Here is an 18337-nt window from a genome sequence, read left to right on the forward strand (position 1 = left end):
TTGTTAAGGAATCACATAGTGTGAGACACAGAATCAGATTGAAAGCCCGAATATGAAAAAGGGATTTATTCCAGTTGAGTGGAGATGGGCAGAACAGACACAGCTGATGTAAAGTGGTTGCAAGACCTATGGAAGAGCTGAATGTCCTACATTGCAAAGTTACCTTTAAAACCTAGAAGACATCCAGCCTCATAGGGATCCCTCACACATTAGGAGAAAAAACAGTAGATGGAATTGCCACGGAGTCGAAGAGCTGCAGTTGTCAAGACATGACAGGTCTATGGCAGCATAACCAGATGAAACCACATGACTTCTTAAATGGCACACTGAAGACTGAACTATACATTTCCAAAGCATGCTTAACTGCTCACTCTCTTCAGAAAAAGCAGCCAGATCTATCCAGAGCAGGGCTGTGGGGAAAGGGTACAACCCTTCCCCTGTTTACCCTTTCCCTACTTTTCCCCTACTGAAAATCCTTCTATCCCCAAAACTGCCATGTATTCCTGATGCTAGTCTTTGCAGAATGTGTCAACTTGGACTGTGCAATGCGCAACTAGAAAACAGTGTGGAGAAAGCATTTTCAATTTTTCTACCTCTGTTTTGCAATACCAATCCAAATGGGGACAGCTATTTATGCTAAAGAAAAAAAATGGCAGGTTTGAAGTATTTTTGAAGGTGTGTGCTTAATGTAACATCCACCTTGACCATACATGCTAGATTTATGAGAAGAATGTGCAGATCTTCTCACACCACTAGCTAATGGTGACGTAAGTTAATTCAAGCTGGACTACTCCTCATTCTCTCACAAAAGATTGGTAATGTGATATGTATTGCTAGTATAATGACAGGGTCACTTAGCTGGGATTAACTGGGATTTTGGACAGGAGATTTTAATCTACAAGCATGACTGCCAGAACAGGCAACTTGTAGGAACTGCATTTCAACATGATCTATTGAGCTACCAGTTACACTCTTACTTTACCACATTTAAGGATGATGGAATTTTAAATTTCAGCAGAGTAAGGCTAGGGATGTCAAAAGAATCCAAACTGGATTTAAATGAATTTGCATTTCTAACTCTGAAAATTTTGCGTTGTGGATTCTGTGGTCTTGTCGACTGGTCTGTATGTTGTGGATGATTTCAAAAGTGTGTGCTTCTTGCATGCTTGTCCAAGTACATATTAGAGAAAATGCATGCTTGCAAAGGAGAATTAAGTGCTGATTCACCTCGGCCCTGGGGGAAAGTGACCATGTCATACCTAAATTCTTGTTTCATAAGGAGCAAGCATCTCTAATGAGAATAAAAGTCCACTGTGAGTTGGAATTTTTTAAAAAATGAAATCCTAAAGGCATAATTGCAAACAATTTCAATAAGAAAAAGGTAGAAAGCTACAGAAGAAGCCAATGTGGCTTCACAAAAAGCTTAGAGAAGACAGCAAAGCAAAGCAAAGCAAAGCGGACATATAGAAGGAAGTGGAAGGAATGCCAGGCTATAAGGGAAGCTAACAGGGAATTGAAGGGATGGTGTCAGGAAGGCTAAAGCTGAAAATGAGTGAAGTTAGTGAGGGATGCTTAAAGCAACCAAAAAGTGTTCTTCACATAGGTGCATAGTAAAAGACAGAAGAACAAAAATGGTGGATCAACTACTAAGTGAACATGGAAACATGGTAGCAGATGACAAAGAAAGGATGGAAGTGCTCCCTGCACACTTTGGCTCAGTCTTTTTCCAAAAGGGTCTATGACCTCCCAGACAAAGGTGAAGTAGAAGCTGAAGGGGCAGGTTGCAGCATGAGACTGAGAGGCAAATGGTCAAGGAACATCTCATTGCTTTGAATGCATTCAAATTTCCAGGGCCCAATGAACCACTCTGTACAGTAATAATGGAACTGGAAGAAACACTCTGAGAACCATTGCCTATTATCTTTGACAACTGAGGGAGGACAGGTGACAAACCAGACGAGTGGAGCAGGGCCAATGTTGTCCCTATCTTCAAAGGGAGAAAGAGGAACCTGATTGTTGGCAGTCACCCAACATCAGTCCCTGGGAAACAGATTCTGGAACAGATTATAAAGCAGTCAATCTGCAAGCACCTTGAAAATACTGCAGTGATTAGAAGAAGCCAACATAGATTTGTCAGGAATAAATCCTGTCAGACTAATCTGATCTCATTTCTTTACTGAGTGACCTCCCTGGTAGACTGTGGGAATGTTGTGGGAATACTGTATCTTGACTTCAGCAAAGCTTTTGACAAAATGCCTCATGATATCTTGATGGACAAACTAGGAAAAATATGAGGTGGACCCACAGTTTCTTACAAAAATAGGCTCAAAGAGTGCTTCTCAAGTGCATCTTTTCAAATTGTGAAGAGGAAGAAGTAGGGTACCACAGCTTTCAGTCCTGGTCTCAGAGCTCGTCAACATTTTTATTAATGATCTGGATTAGGAAGTGCAGGGCACATTTATCAGATTTGTGGATGACACAAAATTGGATAGGATTGGTAATACCCTAAAATACAAAAACAAACTTTAAAGTGTCCTTGATTGTTTGAAGTGCTGTGCTGAAAATAACAGAACGGAATGCAATAGGATAAATGCCAAATTTTGGAACTAAGGAAGGAAGGAAGGAAAGAAAGAATTCAAAAGTAGAAAAGTAGAAGATGAGGGACAGTTGGGATTGCAGATCACAAGCTAAATATGAGTCAACCATGTGATGTGGCTGCAAAAATAGCAAATGCTGTATAAATAGAAGTATCACTTTAAATCAAATGAAGCACTAGTTCCTTTCTAGTCAGTACTGTTTAGGGCTCATCTTAAGTACTGTGTCCAGTTCTGGGTAGCACATTTGAAAAAAAAAGATGCAGACAAACTGAAAGTCAAAGCTGGTCAACAAAGATGATCCAGGGACTGGAAACAAAGCCCCATGAGAGCCTGAAAGAATTGGGCATGTTTAACCTTAAAGACAGAATATTGAGAGGATATGTGATGGCAATCTTCATGTTCATGAGAAGTTGCCATGCAGAGGAAGATCAGGATCTCTTCTTCATTATTCCAGATTGCAGTAATAATTGGGTCAGATTACAAGAAGTCAGGTTCTGGTTGAACATCATAAAAACACGTTCTGACTGTTAGAGCAATATGGCAACAGAAAATTGTACTGTCTCACACATTGGAGGTATTTGAGTTGCATCTAGACAGAGTTGCTTTACCTTGGAACCTTTCATTGAGCAGGAAGTTGGACTCACTGGTCTTACAGACTCTTTCCAACTATACTCATTTATGCTTCTAAAACAGAGGCTACTTGCCAGCATAATAAATCCATGGGTACCTGCTGAATTCATGTACCTGGGAAGATTCTGGGCATACTAGGGATGAAACTGAGAACAGAAAACACTACACAATGTAATAAGCAGGGTAGAAGAACCTACACTGTATGGGTGCTTCCAAACAGAGATAATGTGGTACTGCCAATCAACAGACATTGTGGACCTCCATAGTGATTTGTTTGATTTATGGAAAGAAACATGGATAAAGCTGTGGAAAAGATGAAATGGTTAAAAATGGAACACCATGTCTGGATCACATAATATTCTCTGACTGAGGCAGGGCAATGTATAACAGATCCACTCCAGGAAGACTGTTGGGTCAATCCAAAAGTTAACAGCCTGGCAGAGATTACAATGATACTTTCAGACTCAAGATACATGACCACAGCAATGATCAGAAAACACTTATAATTCCCTATTGTACATCATCAGTCAGGGCCAAACCAGACATGTTGTTTGTCCTGTATTGCATTGTAGTTTTCTCCTGCATTGCTGTTGTTCTTTTCGTGAAAAGCCAGCATGTGTAGAGTGAGGGAGTTGACCCAGATTGGGGCTAGGATAAAGAGCAAGTGGGGCTTTAACTCTTTACCCCTGCTGTCATACCCCCACGGGAACCAAACTTGCACTAGGCAGAAAGTAAGATTTTCTTTGCTTTCCTGACATTCCTTTCTGCTTCTTCGTTCTCTGTTCCATTTTGAGCTTTTATGTAGCCCTTTGCCAGCTGAAATTTCCCAGCTTGTAATGTTCCTTTTCAGCCTTAGGCCCCCGTTACTCACAAACATCCTTAAAAACCTGGGCTTTGTTTGATTCCATGGCTTCTGAACATCTGCATGTTCTCTGACTAGAAGTTCATTTGGAAAGGATTCATCTTCCATCCGGTACAGATCACAAAGCTGAGATGTCTGTGTAAGAAGAGTAATTGACTTGGCAGCTGAGCTTTCTCAAGCATTTCAGTGGTAACTATTTTGGCTTCTCATTTAATACACTGGATATCCTGAAGGCAGTTTGTGTAAAAGGTGTTAAGTGTTATCTTTGATCTGCTTGAGATTCTCCTGCTTTAATGGTTGCCCTGAAAACACATTTCAGATTTGCAATCAGAAAGTACAACCGTATACACTTGAGCGGAAGATTGTCTTAGACCACCTATGTCAACAGTCAACTTACAATTATGAATGGATTCTGCATGGCATTGAAATAAATTAATGTAATGTATGTTTTATACATGTTTTGGTGACCTTGAAGTCATGGTATTAATTGTGGTGAGTCTGGTAAGAGTTGACTGTGAATCAAGCCACAAAATGGTTAGAAATGCAAACAAAAAATTAGTCCCTGGTAGCTAAGGAATCTTTCCTCTGCCTTTAGAATGTGACAGTAAGAGGTGTCAGTGCAGAAATACAGTATGAAACCAATTTTACAATTTTGAAAGGTAAAGCAAATGAAGAGTTTCAGCTACAACGCCAAATCTTGACTTGGAATAACCTTCATCTTTTCAAGCTTTTTCTTATTTGGCTTTCCCCAAAAGACCTTGAAAGACCAACCTTCCAGGCATTCCCCATCAGCCCTTCATCATCCAATGGATTATATCCCATATTAGTCTTACTTACAGTAGCCCATTAGAACAAATAGTGCCTATGCTAGAGTAACATGGGATAGAACCCATGGAATAAACCTTCCAATCTTAAATTTCAAGTTCAGATGTTTTTAACTCTACCTATACTCTTTGGATTTGTAGCTTTACTTCCTGAATGGATTGAGACCAAAATAAATTTCTTCCAGTTTAGTACCTTCTAAGGGACTCATACCAATGGTTTAAGTATTATGATGACAATGCCATTTAACCATTCCAAAATTTTTTTCTTCAACAAATGAAAGATGATCTGTATGGGTTTCCTCTAAAAGGGGGTGGGGTGGGGTCAAAACTATCATTTTAATGGGGTACTAAAAGTCCCTCCACACTGTAACAGTACTATTATTAAAATTGGCAAATTACAGCTTGGTTACTTGACTCTACATTGCAGTATAATAAATTTTGGCAATGAGAAACCTGGATAATGCAGTTAATTATCTGAATCGCTATGTGAATTATAATTCTATACTAAGATTACTATATGGGTTAGTAGAGCTTCTCAAAATATGGGCAGTATATCCTCACTCAGTCAGGTTATCCTTCACAGCTCCAAAGGGTTCACCAGGGTGGATGACCATGATATGCATGCAAATCTAACATTCTTGGATCCACATTTCTGCACTTGACTTTGGTTGCAGTTCTTACCTTTACCCCTTACATTCAAACAGCAACAGGCGCCAGTTGTTGGGAACATTTGCCCACTGGTAACTTTCTGCCAAAAGAAGCATTTATTTAACCTTCATTTCCCTGCAATAATGAAACACTAATGAATTCTTTGTTGTAAAGGTCTGGCTTGGCTAATGAGCATCCTGCATTTGTTTCAGAAGACTTTTCCTTGACTCTTGCTGGTTTGAGAAAGTCTTTTTTAAGGGAATCCTCTGTCTTCTATCTTCTTTGTTAGAAAGAATTGGAGCTGTGTGATTATCATTATTCACAATGTTTAATTGTCATTTAACGGTTGCCAACTTGCAAATAACACTCTTGCCTATTTCATGTGAGAATGCTCTCTGTCAGGGTGGCTAGAGATGAAGCTCCAGCTGTTCAGAGGCAATGTGCCACTGGCTGAATATTTCTGAATCGATTCCAGCACTCCTCAAACAAACAAGCCAGTAACTTTGATGGTTAGCAACATGAACTGAGAGGACTTTAAGAGCATTTGAACAGAAAGACAACCTGATAAGGTCCATCAAGTACAGTGTTCAGTTTGAGATGAGGGAAGAATACCGAGAAGCATTGTTTGTGTGGACTTGTTGGGCCTGGAACTGGAGATATGAAGATACTGTGCTGAGATGAGAGAAGGATGCACAACAAGCCGTTGATGGGATGCACAATCTGTCTGTTCGAAGAAAGGCTGGGAAAGAACAGGTGACTCACAGTGCAATCCTAAGTGCATCATATGCAGGAAGCAAGGCCTGTGGACTTGCATGGGACTCGTTCGCCAGTGTTTTCGGACTGGAGCCTTAGACGTTTATGGATACGTTGACCTTGGGCAAGCCACTGTCTTCTCCTCTGGGAAACAGAAAACACGACATGACCCTATTCCTGATTAACCTCGCAAGCCTAGGCAGGAAACATCCTAGAACAGCCGGCATTCCTCAGCCAGCACAAGTCTCCTCGTTGGTTTTGCTGCAGTAGACTAGACCGGCTATCCTCCGGAAATCATCCCCGATGTGTTTATTGCTGGGAAGAGGAATAAAACGAGGATAGCCGAATCCATCTAAAACTCGGAAGCGGAATATACACATTCGCTGCTTATTGATAAATACGTGATGGATGGCCCCAAAGTCCCTGGGAAAATTGCTCAGAGCAGTCACGCTCGTTCAATATTGACCTGCTGTCAGTCGCCGGAAAACCATCGCTAGAAAGGTGACCCTGCGTATTAATCAAGGAAAGAGCAAACAGGTAAGCGGGAGGCCGAGAAGCGGCTAGGCGTACCGTACGGCTCCGGAGGGGGAGCCTAGGCGGTCATCACCGCACATGACGACGCCCCGTCGCCGCTGCGGTCGCTGCGCGTTGCGTGCGCTCGCCTCCCTCTCCGCAAGGCGCGGGCGCCTCCGCAAGCGCCGTATACATCTGCCCGCGGCGCCCGCCCATTTATACCACCCTCTCGCCCCCGCCTCCTTTGCCCCGGCCGGGGCGCGAGCATCCGAATTCCCTCCTCTGCTTCCAATTGGAGGCCACCCGCGGCGCGGCGCCCGCCATTGGCTGCGGCCCGGTGACAATCAGCGCGCGCGGCGGGGGCGGCTGGCGGGAGAAGGTGCCGCTCGCCGGCGCTGCTTCTCGCCTCCTTCTCCTCCAGCCGCCTGGCCTCGCGGAGCTGCGGAAACGCGTCCCCGCGTGATCGGGGGCAGGGGGGGCCGCCGGCGCGATGGTGAGTGCGCAGGCAACCGCTTCATGGGCGCCGCGGGAAGGATGCGCGGCCGCCGCTTCGCAAAATGGCACGGGCGGCAGCGGCGGTGGAGCGCAGCGGAGCCGAGCCCCGCGCTAGGGAGCGCACCGAAGGGAAGGATGCGCGGTCCTGGCAGAGAGGGAGGGCCCCCTGCGCGCGCTCCCCATCTGGCATGGGAATCGCCTCGGGGGAGAGGGCGAGGGGGCCGAAGCGGTGCACGAGAGGCGATGCGGCCGCTCAGCCAGCCGGCCGTGTGCCGTTTCAACTCTTTCAGCACCATCCACCGGGAGAGAGGGGGGCGGGGGAAGGGACTGACATATTACACTTTGCCTTGCAAACTAGTCCCCACATCAAGGAGCACCCGCCTCCTTGCATTCAAGGCTCACCCTGTCCGCACCCGTTTGCTGCCAGTTGGGTGGTTTCGCCCTCAGAGGGCCCTCTGCCTAGGCGCGATCCACCTGGAGCAGGTGAAGGCGGACGGGGGTGGAGGGTGGATCGCTGTCATTTGCTGTCCTTCCTCTTGCCTATCCCAGCCCGGATGTGTTCCCGGACGTGCGCCCGCTCCTGCTCCAAATGCTCCAGACCGGTCTTCTCCCTGCCCTCGGCGGTGGTTAGTTAAGAATCGCCCTTTCCCGCTGGCTCCAGCAGTAACGCGGCTCTCCCGCTCTCTCCCCCCCGCCCCCTACAGTACGGGTTCGTCAACCACGCTCTGGAGCTGCTGGTGATTCGGAATTACGGCCCCGAAGTCTGGGAGGACATCAAGTAAGTAGGCGCCCCGCCGTCGGGTCCAGCCGCAGATGCGCCGCTGCGCTTGCGTCTCGGATCGAACGGGGAGATGGCCGCAAACCTCCATGCGGAGCTCTCCCTCCTCCTCTCCTCCTCGCGCTCTTCAACCTTGGCAGTGGGTCGAGGAGAGGGGACGCTTTTCCCAGCTCAGCTGCGCCGCGGCTTCGCCTGGTTCTCACGCTCCGAAGGGCGCAGGAGGTAGAGAAGGCCCAGGGGACTGCCCGGAGCAGAGGCGCCGCGGCGCAGCGCGCTCGCAAGCCGGCCCCGCGCTCTGGGAAGAGACAGTCCTGGCCGCCTCTAGCCCCGGCTCTGCTGCGCAGCTGGTGGGAAAACGAACGACGGGCCGCGGCGTGTAAGGCTGGGCATCCCAGCGGGAGAGGAGGACGAGGACGTGACCGGAGCTTCCAAGGTTTCCCATGGCCGTTTCCTTCGAGGAGGGGAGCCGCTGACCTGACTCCCGATTTGCAGTGAGAGAATGGCCTGAGCCAGCATCCCAGCTCAGGTTACCACCCAGCTGCACCGTTGCCTGAGAGTAAGGCCCCTTGTGCTCAGCTGGATCCCCGCCCAAATAAACTTGTACTGAAAGAGCAAACAGATTTGGGGTGCTTCCGGTGCGTGAGGACTTCATGCTTATTCGTTGAAATAGGTTTACTCGAAGTAAGACTACCACTCGATACAGCCCCATCTGTAGCTTTGCTTCATACAGGAAGAAGAAAAAAAATCAGAAGGTGCAATGTGGTCCTTACTCATCGGGACCAAATAAAATAGCACCGAATATTGGAGAACTCGGCAGGTTATTCAAGATTAGCTGGGAAGCAAATGAGCAGATTTGGGCTTTCTTCGTGCTTGCCCAGCTTCTTTTTTCCTTCCCCTCCACCAGAGTGCTGGAGAATTTGAAAGAGAGTTGAGTGCACAACATTTTCACTGGTCCTAACGCAAGTATTACTCTCCTGTGGGATATACATAGAATTGGACTGCAAATTACTTCTGAACAGCCTTTGACACTTGTGCACTTTTTGTAAATTGTTGATGTAGGCCAGGAATTGAAGAATGTTCTTTTTAATCCAAAGTGCATTCCTGTCAACATAGATTTTACATTATAGTTGCATGTATGGGAAATATTAAAAAGGAACTTAAAGTGGGGCAAGGAATTACAAGAGGGAACTTTCTGCAGATAAATACAGATCAAGAGGAATTTTTAATCTGCATTATCTTTGTGTAATTACAGTCTTCCATGTTAATTCACATGTGATGATATTCACTGCCCCATTACTATACTTAAAGTAAACAATCCAGATTAGAACTCCATAATCACCAAGATGAATACTGTAGAAAAATACACTCTTGTAATATGTTGGTTGTAAATCTGACTGAATGCTGTTAAGGGGTAAGCTTTAAACAAGACTCTTGGCGATTGTGAGTACAAATTTAAATGTGTGTGTGCATGGAGGGGTATTTACTCCATATGAATATGCCCATTATCCTGATTTTTATCTCCAATGTGTTGTTCTTCTGTAACCATAAAAGGCAAAACCCACAGTAATGCAAGCTCGCTTTGTTCTATAATTTTCTCTTGCAGATAAAACCCATGTACACATTTTCCCTTGTCACATTTTCTCAGCATCACATCTCCTCAATTCACACTTCCTTCTTCTTTGCTACAACTATGCCTTCATTAACAGAAATAGAAATACACACTTCCTGTTTTGTTATCCTATATCTTGATGTCAATTTACTACATGTTTCTTTCATATTACCTCTCCATACTGTCTTACATTTTTTATATCACGCAGTAGCTGAAGCTGTCTGGGCAGTTCACAACAATTGCCACCCAATTTGTTGTGTAATTCTGTATGCTGAATGTGTCTGCATGCATGAAGTTCCATTTTATCTAGCTTCTTGGCATGACTGCTTCATAGACCTTAATTTGATCAGTGCAGGATGCATATCTTTCACTAATGTGTGATCAAAGCCCGAACAAAGCAGTCAAGCAAAACTATCTTTGTCACATTTATATCTTGCCTTTTCTTCAGGAAGCCCAAGATAGTGTACATGATTTCCCTCTTTTCCATTATTTCTTCACAACAACCCTGTGAGGTAGGTCGTGCTGAGAATCAGCACTGGCCCAAAGTCAACCAGTGGACTTAATGTCTGATTAAGGATTAGAAACTGGGTCTTCCCAGTCCACACCTCTAACCACCATTAGCTATCTTGCTTTACAAAACCTCAGCATGATGTCAACTAGTCAAGGAGGAGCATGGAGGAGAAGGGACCCACTGACTAACATACCCACTCTCAGTTCACATTTATTTCCTTTATCCAAATGGATGGGGAAAAAACGAGGATGGAACAAGGAACCTGTCCCAGATCTCTGAATGCCCCCCTTGTTAGCCATGATGATCCTGCAAGGGTCTTGTTTTATCCGTGGAGTATATGCTTCTCTGGAAGCCTTTTTGGCTGAGGAACAGGATAAAAATGCTTCAGATGATCAGAATAAAGTTTGAAGGAGGAGACAGAAAACGGCCAGGAGGTGTCAGGGACTTCAGCTTAACTCAGTCTTGCAGATTAATTCCACTCATGAATGCTTTCCTTAGAGGAAGGAAGGAGTTGCTGGGTGCTCTGTTCCTTCACACACTTGACTGATTCTGTGCAACCTGCCTACTGAATAGTGTGAAAGTGGGACTATTATTGGAACTTTTCCCTAGAAAGTCAGACAACACAAAGTTGCCGCCTATCAACTGTGACAATCAAGTGGAGACCACACTAGGTTGATGGTCACAGTCAGTGAGTTAGAAGCAATGGTGCATCTATGGCTAGACCTTGGGGTTGAAGTCCAGGGCCCCATGGCTGAGGTGGGCCCTGAGTGACCACTTAGTGAATGGCAGGTGATAAAGAAAGCTTAAAAGCAGCTTGGCTGGCATGAGAATGCTAGATCTTTCCAGGACTGACACTACTCACTACAGTATCCTTTTTTCTTTCTCATTTTAAAACATTTAGAGTTGTGTACTATAAATAGATTCATTTTATTTTTAAAGCAGACATAAAAATGCACAAAAGAACACCTTGTAGAGTGCAACAGGCAGCACCTTCTACATTCTGTTCTAAGCTGAACAAAGTGTTTATTTTGAACCTTATCTTATAAAACCTGACCTCCTGCTTTAGTTTCCAAAAGGTTTTACATGATCCCAGAGATATATCCTAGTAATTATTATAAAACCAGCAATTAAGGAGAATATTTTTTTTGCTAAACTGTATGGACAATGATGCTGTAGCCTATAAACATTTTCAACAAAACCTATAAGGATAGTAGTTAGTTAAAATGGTGAAATAATGATAGTGATGCAAGTAGATATATACCTCCGCATACTGTGTAATCTATTGATCTATGACCCATCATTTCCTATGGACTTAGGGTAAAACCACATGTTAGCTTAGAGATCACAAAAGAGCCTTCTTCTTATATCCCAGCCATCTACAAGCCCTTTTGTATTCCAGAGTAGATAAGGATCAACCTAACCTTACCTTTAGGTTTGTTGTTGATTAGTTTTGCCATTGGTGGTTCATTGTTTCCCAGTCCCTTTTAAATCTCTTCAAGGATGATACTTCTTCAGTTGTGTTCATAGTAATGCTGGGTATCTTTATAACAGAAGCTGGTACACTTATAATCTCCTATCACTATCAGGATATACAAATGACCCAGAGAGTTGTTTTCCCCCTCTTCTCTTCTATAACAACACAACCAGGCTCACAATGCCCTATTCTTTTGAGAGTTATTTACAGTTTGGTAATGCAGGCTGAATTATTGCTCAAATAATCTTTTGTTTATCTAGTCAAAATTTAAAACCATATGACATACGTTTGTTCTCCAAATCTGACTGAGTTACTAATGCAGCCAGACGTTTAAACTGCATTAGGCTCAGCCATTAAGGGCAATGATCAAGAATCTTGGGAGGTGTAGTACAGAACGTCTGGATGGCTCCAGATTGGGAAAAGCTGTGCTAGCAGAAGTTTGATTGGCTTTTCTTGATACCTAAGAATGATTTGGAAAATACTTCAACAATTAAAGATGCAACCCTATGCAGGTTTAGACAGAAAAATGTACATAATTCACAGCATGCCCCAGCTAGCTATGCTGTGTAGAGATTAAAGCTCGGGACCTCAGGACTGGCAAAATACTTTGCTGCCTTTGGCAGAACAGTACATGGTACCCCTGCCTGCTCCTATTTCCTGGCAAGTCAAGGTTCATAGTACCTGTACCCAGTCAAGTTATCTTGGTTCCTGTGGCAGAAAATGCCTCTAATATATCACCCTTTCCATGGCATATGGTATTGTAAAAATACAATATGAAACCCCCAAAAATCAATTAATATTTTGCTACCTTTTCAGAATTTGAGTTGGGCACCTTAGTTCATACATGTACAAAGGAGCAAAGCCAAAATATTGTGTTGGACCAGTACACACCTCTGTCCTTCACCGGCTAAAAGAATCTGTGTTAGCTAGTTGAATGGTTGATTGTGTGGAACTGTTCTTGTAACTTCTCCCCATTGTTGTTATGTGCCATCAAGTTGTCTCCAGCATATAGCAACCCTATGAATGAATGTCTTCCAAAATGTCCTGTCCTAGACAGCCATATTCAAATCTTCTAAACTCAAGGTATGGAAATAATTCTAATAAAAAGAAAAATATTTGGTGGAAAGAATTGTGTCAAAATGTATTATATGCTCCGTTCATGACTACGGTGCAAGGTCTAAGTTGCAAATACTCCTTGCCTTTCTTTTACCTTGTGTTTGCCAAGCTAAAGTGAAGCTCCATTCCTAATGGATGAGGGAGTAACTAATATGGCAGAAGCTACAGGATCCCTTAAGTTCCTTGGTTTAAACCAATGCCAGCATGAAGGAGCATTAAACCTTGATGCAGCTATGCACAGAATGTAAAGCAGAAGTGAAGAAGAGTAGACCAGATCCAAGGATCAAATAATCTACAGCATGACCCGAGCTGCCCTGACATTAAAGCCCTGGAGAGACAGCGATAACATTTTGGCCCGAGAAAAGAGCTCCTTTTATTGTTCTGTTGATAGAAGCAAGATTTGTAAAGGAAGATGACCTGGATGTCTTGATAGAGGCATTTAATATAGAAATCAGTGGCGGAAGACCTTCCTGCTACTTGGTAGCAAGCAGATGAGGCATGAGGGAGAAGGGAAAGATGCATGCCAGCACTGTCCTGTTCTCCTTTGTCCACTCTTCTGGATCTAAAATGTCTCACATGCTTCTGGTCAACAGGTAGAGCTGGGACTCACTGCTGGCCTAAAGTGGATCACACTGCCACTACTACTACTACCACCACTACACAAATATATGGTGAAAAAAAGAAAAACAGTTTTGCTAGTACATATGTTTGCTTTGTAAAGATTGACCTAGGTGACAGGCACTGCATATTCTTTCTCTTTTCCCAACCCAGGCAAAATCATTGCGGTGCAGGAAAATTGCGGGGGGGACGGGGCACAACTCAGCAGATGTGGTTGGCCACAGTCAGAAACAGGATGTTATGGAAGATGGACCTTTGGGGTTACCCAGAAAAGTGGTTCTTCTTTAAAGAACACTAATTTCCACCTATAGAGGCAACTTATCCTAGAATATAAGCTGGGGTGAAAAAAGGATAAGAATTCAGCAATAGCAGTTGCTGTAATATGACAGATAATAAAGATACTGATTCTCAATGTAAGAAGGATATTAAGACTGATTGAGTTCAAACAAATGCCATTTTTCATCAAAAGTTGTGATTTTATGCATATGCAAAGTTTATCAATTAAAATTTCACAATTAAGTGGCCTGTAATCAAAGTTCTGTTTGATTAGTGAACACACACACACACACACACACAAACCAGAAGGGCAAATTAAATTAAGCAGAAGGGCACATTCTAAAGAATAAAACATATTTTTTCTGAATGAACCTTCAGGCCCAACCATTTCAGAAGCCAGTACAATATTAGAGCTTTCATTTCTATCAAAATGTGGGTTGATATAATATCATGAACTACTGCACTAGAAACGCAAAAAAGCATTCAATTGATATTGATTTCTCCTGCTACTGCAAACATTGTTCCACTGCATAGTTCTCTCTGATGCTATGGCCAGAGCAGAAAATAGATTGCAAGACATAAATTTGCTAAATTCGGGGATGTCTAGAGGTGAAAAACTAGCTTCTATTATTTCCCTGACTAGAATGGCACATGGGAAAATGAGCTGGTAACGCTGTCCTTGTGTAAAGTAAGAGAGCAACATTATGTGTAGGAAATTCTATCTCATTCACATCAGTCCATATGAATATGTCTGATTCATATCAGTCATGGTTCCATGATTAATTTTCTTAATAACATTTACCTGACAAAGTGGGGCAGGATTTCAGAAGAGTAATTGAACATTGCAAGGTGATTATGTGGCCAGTTGCCATCAGTGAGAACAGAACTATTGTTCTTGCTGCATGCCACCTTGGTTGCTTACCTAATGCTAAGTCAGTTTTGGTAGCTATCATGTTCTAGTTTCACATACTAATTGTCTTGCTACTTTGTCTATAAAAGAGAAAGTAAATAACAACCCCAAAAACCTTGACAAAGGCAAACTGGGGGAGACACCTACCAATCCAGCAATGGTAGCAGACTGAATTGGAGCTGAAGCCAAATATATACATAGATGAGACTCCAGAGCATGGGTACATATAAATACATATTTTATAAATATATAAATACATATCTTAAAAAATGGAACTCCAGAGCACGAAAATTTTTCGCCTAATTCCTGGAGGTTCATTCAAGCTACCCTCTCAGTACTCATTTCATTTTCCTCTTGGAATTCAGAATTATATTTTATCAAGATTCTCCTTTTAAAAAATTGGAACATGTCATTTTATTGTTTTAAAGGGTTCAAGGATTGTGAAGCAGTAGTTTCCATAGATGGCAAAATCTCTAAAGATGCTTGACAGTACTCCATCTATTTTTCTGCAAATATATTAAGCATATGATTGTAATGCTTTGCACACCAACAAGTCATCTGTTCAGGGCCACAATTGCTGCAACTAACTTATTGTAGTTAATTTATTCAGAAAAAGTTAACTATGTAAGTGCAAATGATTCAATTAGTTTCAAAAACATATCTCTGTGAATAATTAGGGTTTTTGTAAAAAAATTACAGATCTTTTGTTAAGAAGTATACTTCAGTCTTTGCATTTCTCTTTTGCTACATGTGGAAATTCATTACAAAATTGCATCTATTGATGGTGAGTTTATATTTACAATCTTTTTCACCCCACAGCAGCAGATATAATGGGATCTTAGGGCCAAATTTCCCCTACTGATTTCTAGCAGGAGATTGCTGACCGTGAGAAAGTAGTGAAAAATGATGATGAAAGCCAGGATAGCAGAGGTCCAGAAAATGGATAACACTGAGATGCTTGAAATCACAGCATTATCTTTAAAAAATCAATAAAGGAGGTTGTTAATAAGTCACTGTCTTGTTGGGAGGATGGTGTCAGCATCAATTTTGATTTTCATAACCGTGTCCAAACCTCTCACAAAGCATTTTGGGTTTATTCAGTGCCCGCTCCTCTTGAACAAGGATTCAGCGACTGTAACCAGCTGAGGTTCTACCTTTTCCTAATTAGTTTTTACCAGCAAGCACTGTGCCTCTCCTGACATATCTGCCACTTCTGTGGATGTTGCAAGCTAAAATGGATTTAAATAAGCCAGGCAAGATGAACAACAAAATGACGAGGCAGCTAACATGAATTAACATGAACAAGGCAAGATGTGAAGTCTTTTTAAGTATCTGAATCAGAAGCTCCAGAACTGAGCTGAAATTGAATAATTCCCCCCCCCCCAAAAGGTAAATGGTAAATGCATGTTAACTTCATCTACCTGGACTCTGTGATCAACATTTGAGGCCTTCCTCTCCAAATGAGAGGACCGTCTCAGTGGTGGTGCCCTGGTTGTGAAATGCTCTCTCAACTGATGATCTACCTGATACAGGCCTTTTTCACCAGATCTAGACTGTGCTCTGAGGCATGTGGTGACATTTTATGAGGAGAACTGTCTGCATATCTCATATATTTATGAAACAGTGGTTTAAATCCAATGCTAGTCCTACTTCATGTAGATCCCTTTGAAACAATGGGGCTTAAGTCCTAGTTATGTCAACAGGTTAATTATAAATAGGGCTAGCCTTGGATTTAAGCCGTATTTTATCTTGCTATTGATTGTTGTATTTAATGGGTATTTATTACATTGTAAGCCGTCCAGAGACAATTGGTATAGGATGGGATAAAAATATCCGAATAAATAAATAAGTCACCATCAACTTTTTACTTTATTTTCAAAGGCAAGGTGTCATTAGAATTTAGCATAAGTGCAAGGCAAATATTCAGTAGGTTTCATTACAGTTTCTTTGATTAAATATCAGTTTCAGTTTACAGTCAGCTTTGTTCTCTTAAATATAAGCTTGGAACAGATTCAATCAACACAATCAACAAGTGCAAGTCAGGAGAAAAAATATAATTTAAGTATTTTTTGTCATCAGTAGATTAATTTTACCACATGAGATCCTGTTTGTACAGCCAGTTTCTTCTGGATAATAACCCTTGTGCTCATTTTAGCTTTTAATTTATTTATCCATTTAAGAGGTAGGTCAGAGGGGAGTTGAAAAAAATCTAGTACTTGCAAGATCAGGGGCATTTTGCCTTGCTTTGTGCTTTGAAAAAAGAGTGTTGCATCCACATAGTGAGGGAATGTGCTTGGTGGAAAGGAGTGGAAACTCATGGTACTGAAGAGGAGTTGTTTTGCAAGATATAAACTTAGTCTGAGTTCACTAATGCCTAATGTTCTTGGGGCACAATCCTATGCCTGTTTAGAAAACAAAAGGCTTACAACTCCTAGCATGTCCAGCCAGCTTTTTTCTGTCTCAACTTGCACAGGATTGCTTTTTATTCTTTTTTACAACTCACATCTGTGAAGTGTGTATGTGTAAAGGAGAGAGGTGGGTGGGAAATGGACAGACAGGCAAACTCTTGGATTATTGGTTGTCAGTGCAATACTTTAGGGGTAGTCCAATTATATTCTAAAGAAATACTGCTCTATTTGCTCATCCCAAATACTAATTACTATATTTGCATATGCTGAGAAAGGGAGTAGGTAGAATATTTTGTCTATTTTATTGTTCTTTATATTTTCCTGAGCTGAAAGGCATAACTCATGTGGAGTTTTAATGGCTTTGCATAATCTTTAATAAACACACATCAGTAGAACAATTCATGCCATTTGAATTTCAAGCATTACCCCAGAATGTGAATACAGGAAGCATTGACAGTGTGGGCAGGCCTCTCTTCTTCCATGCATTGGTTCTACATGCTATATTATTACATTTATACTTTACTTTCCTCCCCTTTTGCATGAGACCTGAAGAGGCTTACATAATCTCCCTCTCCTTTGTATTCTCACAACAACCCTGTGAGATGAACTATTCTCCAGTCAACAGTTCTGTGTGATGATACGGCTTGAGAGCAGGCATCTTTCCCCCAGCCCCCTACTGACCCTGGTAACCATGATCCATCATCTTGTATAAGTACATTTTTATTTAGTATCTCTTTTTTGGTTGGACTATTGGTTTGCTGCTGGTTTATTGTTTTATTGATTATTATAATTGGTTCTATTTTTATTTTCCTCCTGTTTCCTATTTGTATGGTTGTATTTATATTTTAATTTTACTATGATTTATGGTTTGTTTGTTATTTATTTTTATCTTTGCACTGTGAGCTGCACAGAGTGTGTTTGGCTATGGGACAGCATACAAATGCAGTAAATAAATAAATACTCCTAGGGGCATTAGCAGCCTGATTTCCAAGCATATACTGTTTCGTACTGAACCATAGTTTATTTTAAAAGTTTTTAAAAATGGGGGAAAAAGAAAGAAAATCAAGCCCTCTCATAAAAGATTTTATAAGTACTACAATTTTTACATGGACTTTTTACCTCTGCACACTTGAATAATCCAACATTTGTCTTGAACTTTGGTATATCGGGTGGACCCTTGTGAATTGCCAGAAAAGAGAAAATGTACCCCCTCCCCACCAAAAAGAGGGCACCTATTTGTATAAAATTTGCAAGGCAGAAGAAGAGAAAGACCAAACAAAAGATAGATTGACCCCAAAAAGGAAGCCACAGCCTT

The 18337-nt window shown here is 42.1% G+C and overlaps 1 protein-coding gene across 1 annotated transcript in view; it reads left to right on the top strand.

The window, feature by feature from the left end:
• Window positions 1-7223: 7223 nt before the first annotated feature.
• GUCY1B1 (guanylate cyclase 1 soluble subunit beta 1) overlaps window positions 7224-18337 on the top strand; it is a 51627-nt gene continuing 40513 nt past the window's right edge. The window contains exons 1-2 of the mRNA XM_044430878.1: window positions 7224-7320; window positions 8027-8100. Of these exons, the coding sequence (XP_044286813.1) occupies window positions 7318-7320; window positions 8027-8100 (77 nt within the window). The 5' untranslated portion in view covers window positions 7224-7317. The remainder of the gene's footprint in view (window positions 7321-8026; window positions 8101-18337) is intronic.

Source organism: Varanus komodoensis, unplaced genomic scaffold (genome assembly GCF_004798865.1).
Source record: "Varanus komodoensis strain SLA01 unplaced genomic scaffold, ASM479886v1 scaffold21, whole genome shotgun sequence".
Classification (NCBI taxonomy): Eukaryota; Metazoa; Chordata; class Lepidosauria; order Squamata; family Varanidae; genus Varanus; species Varanus komodoensis.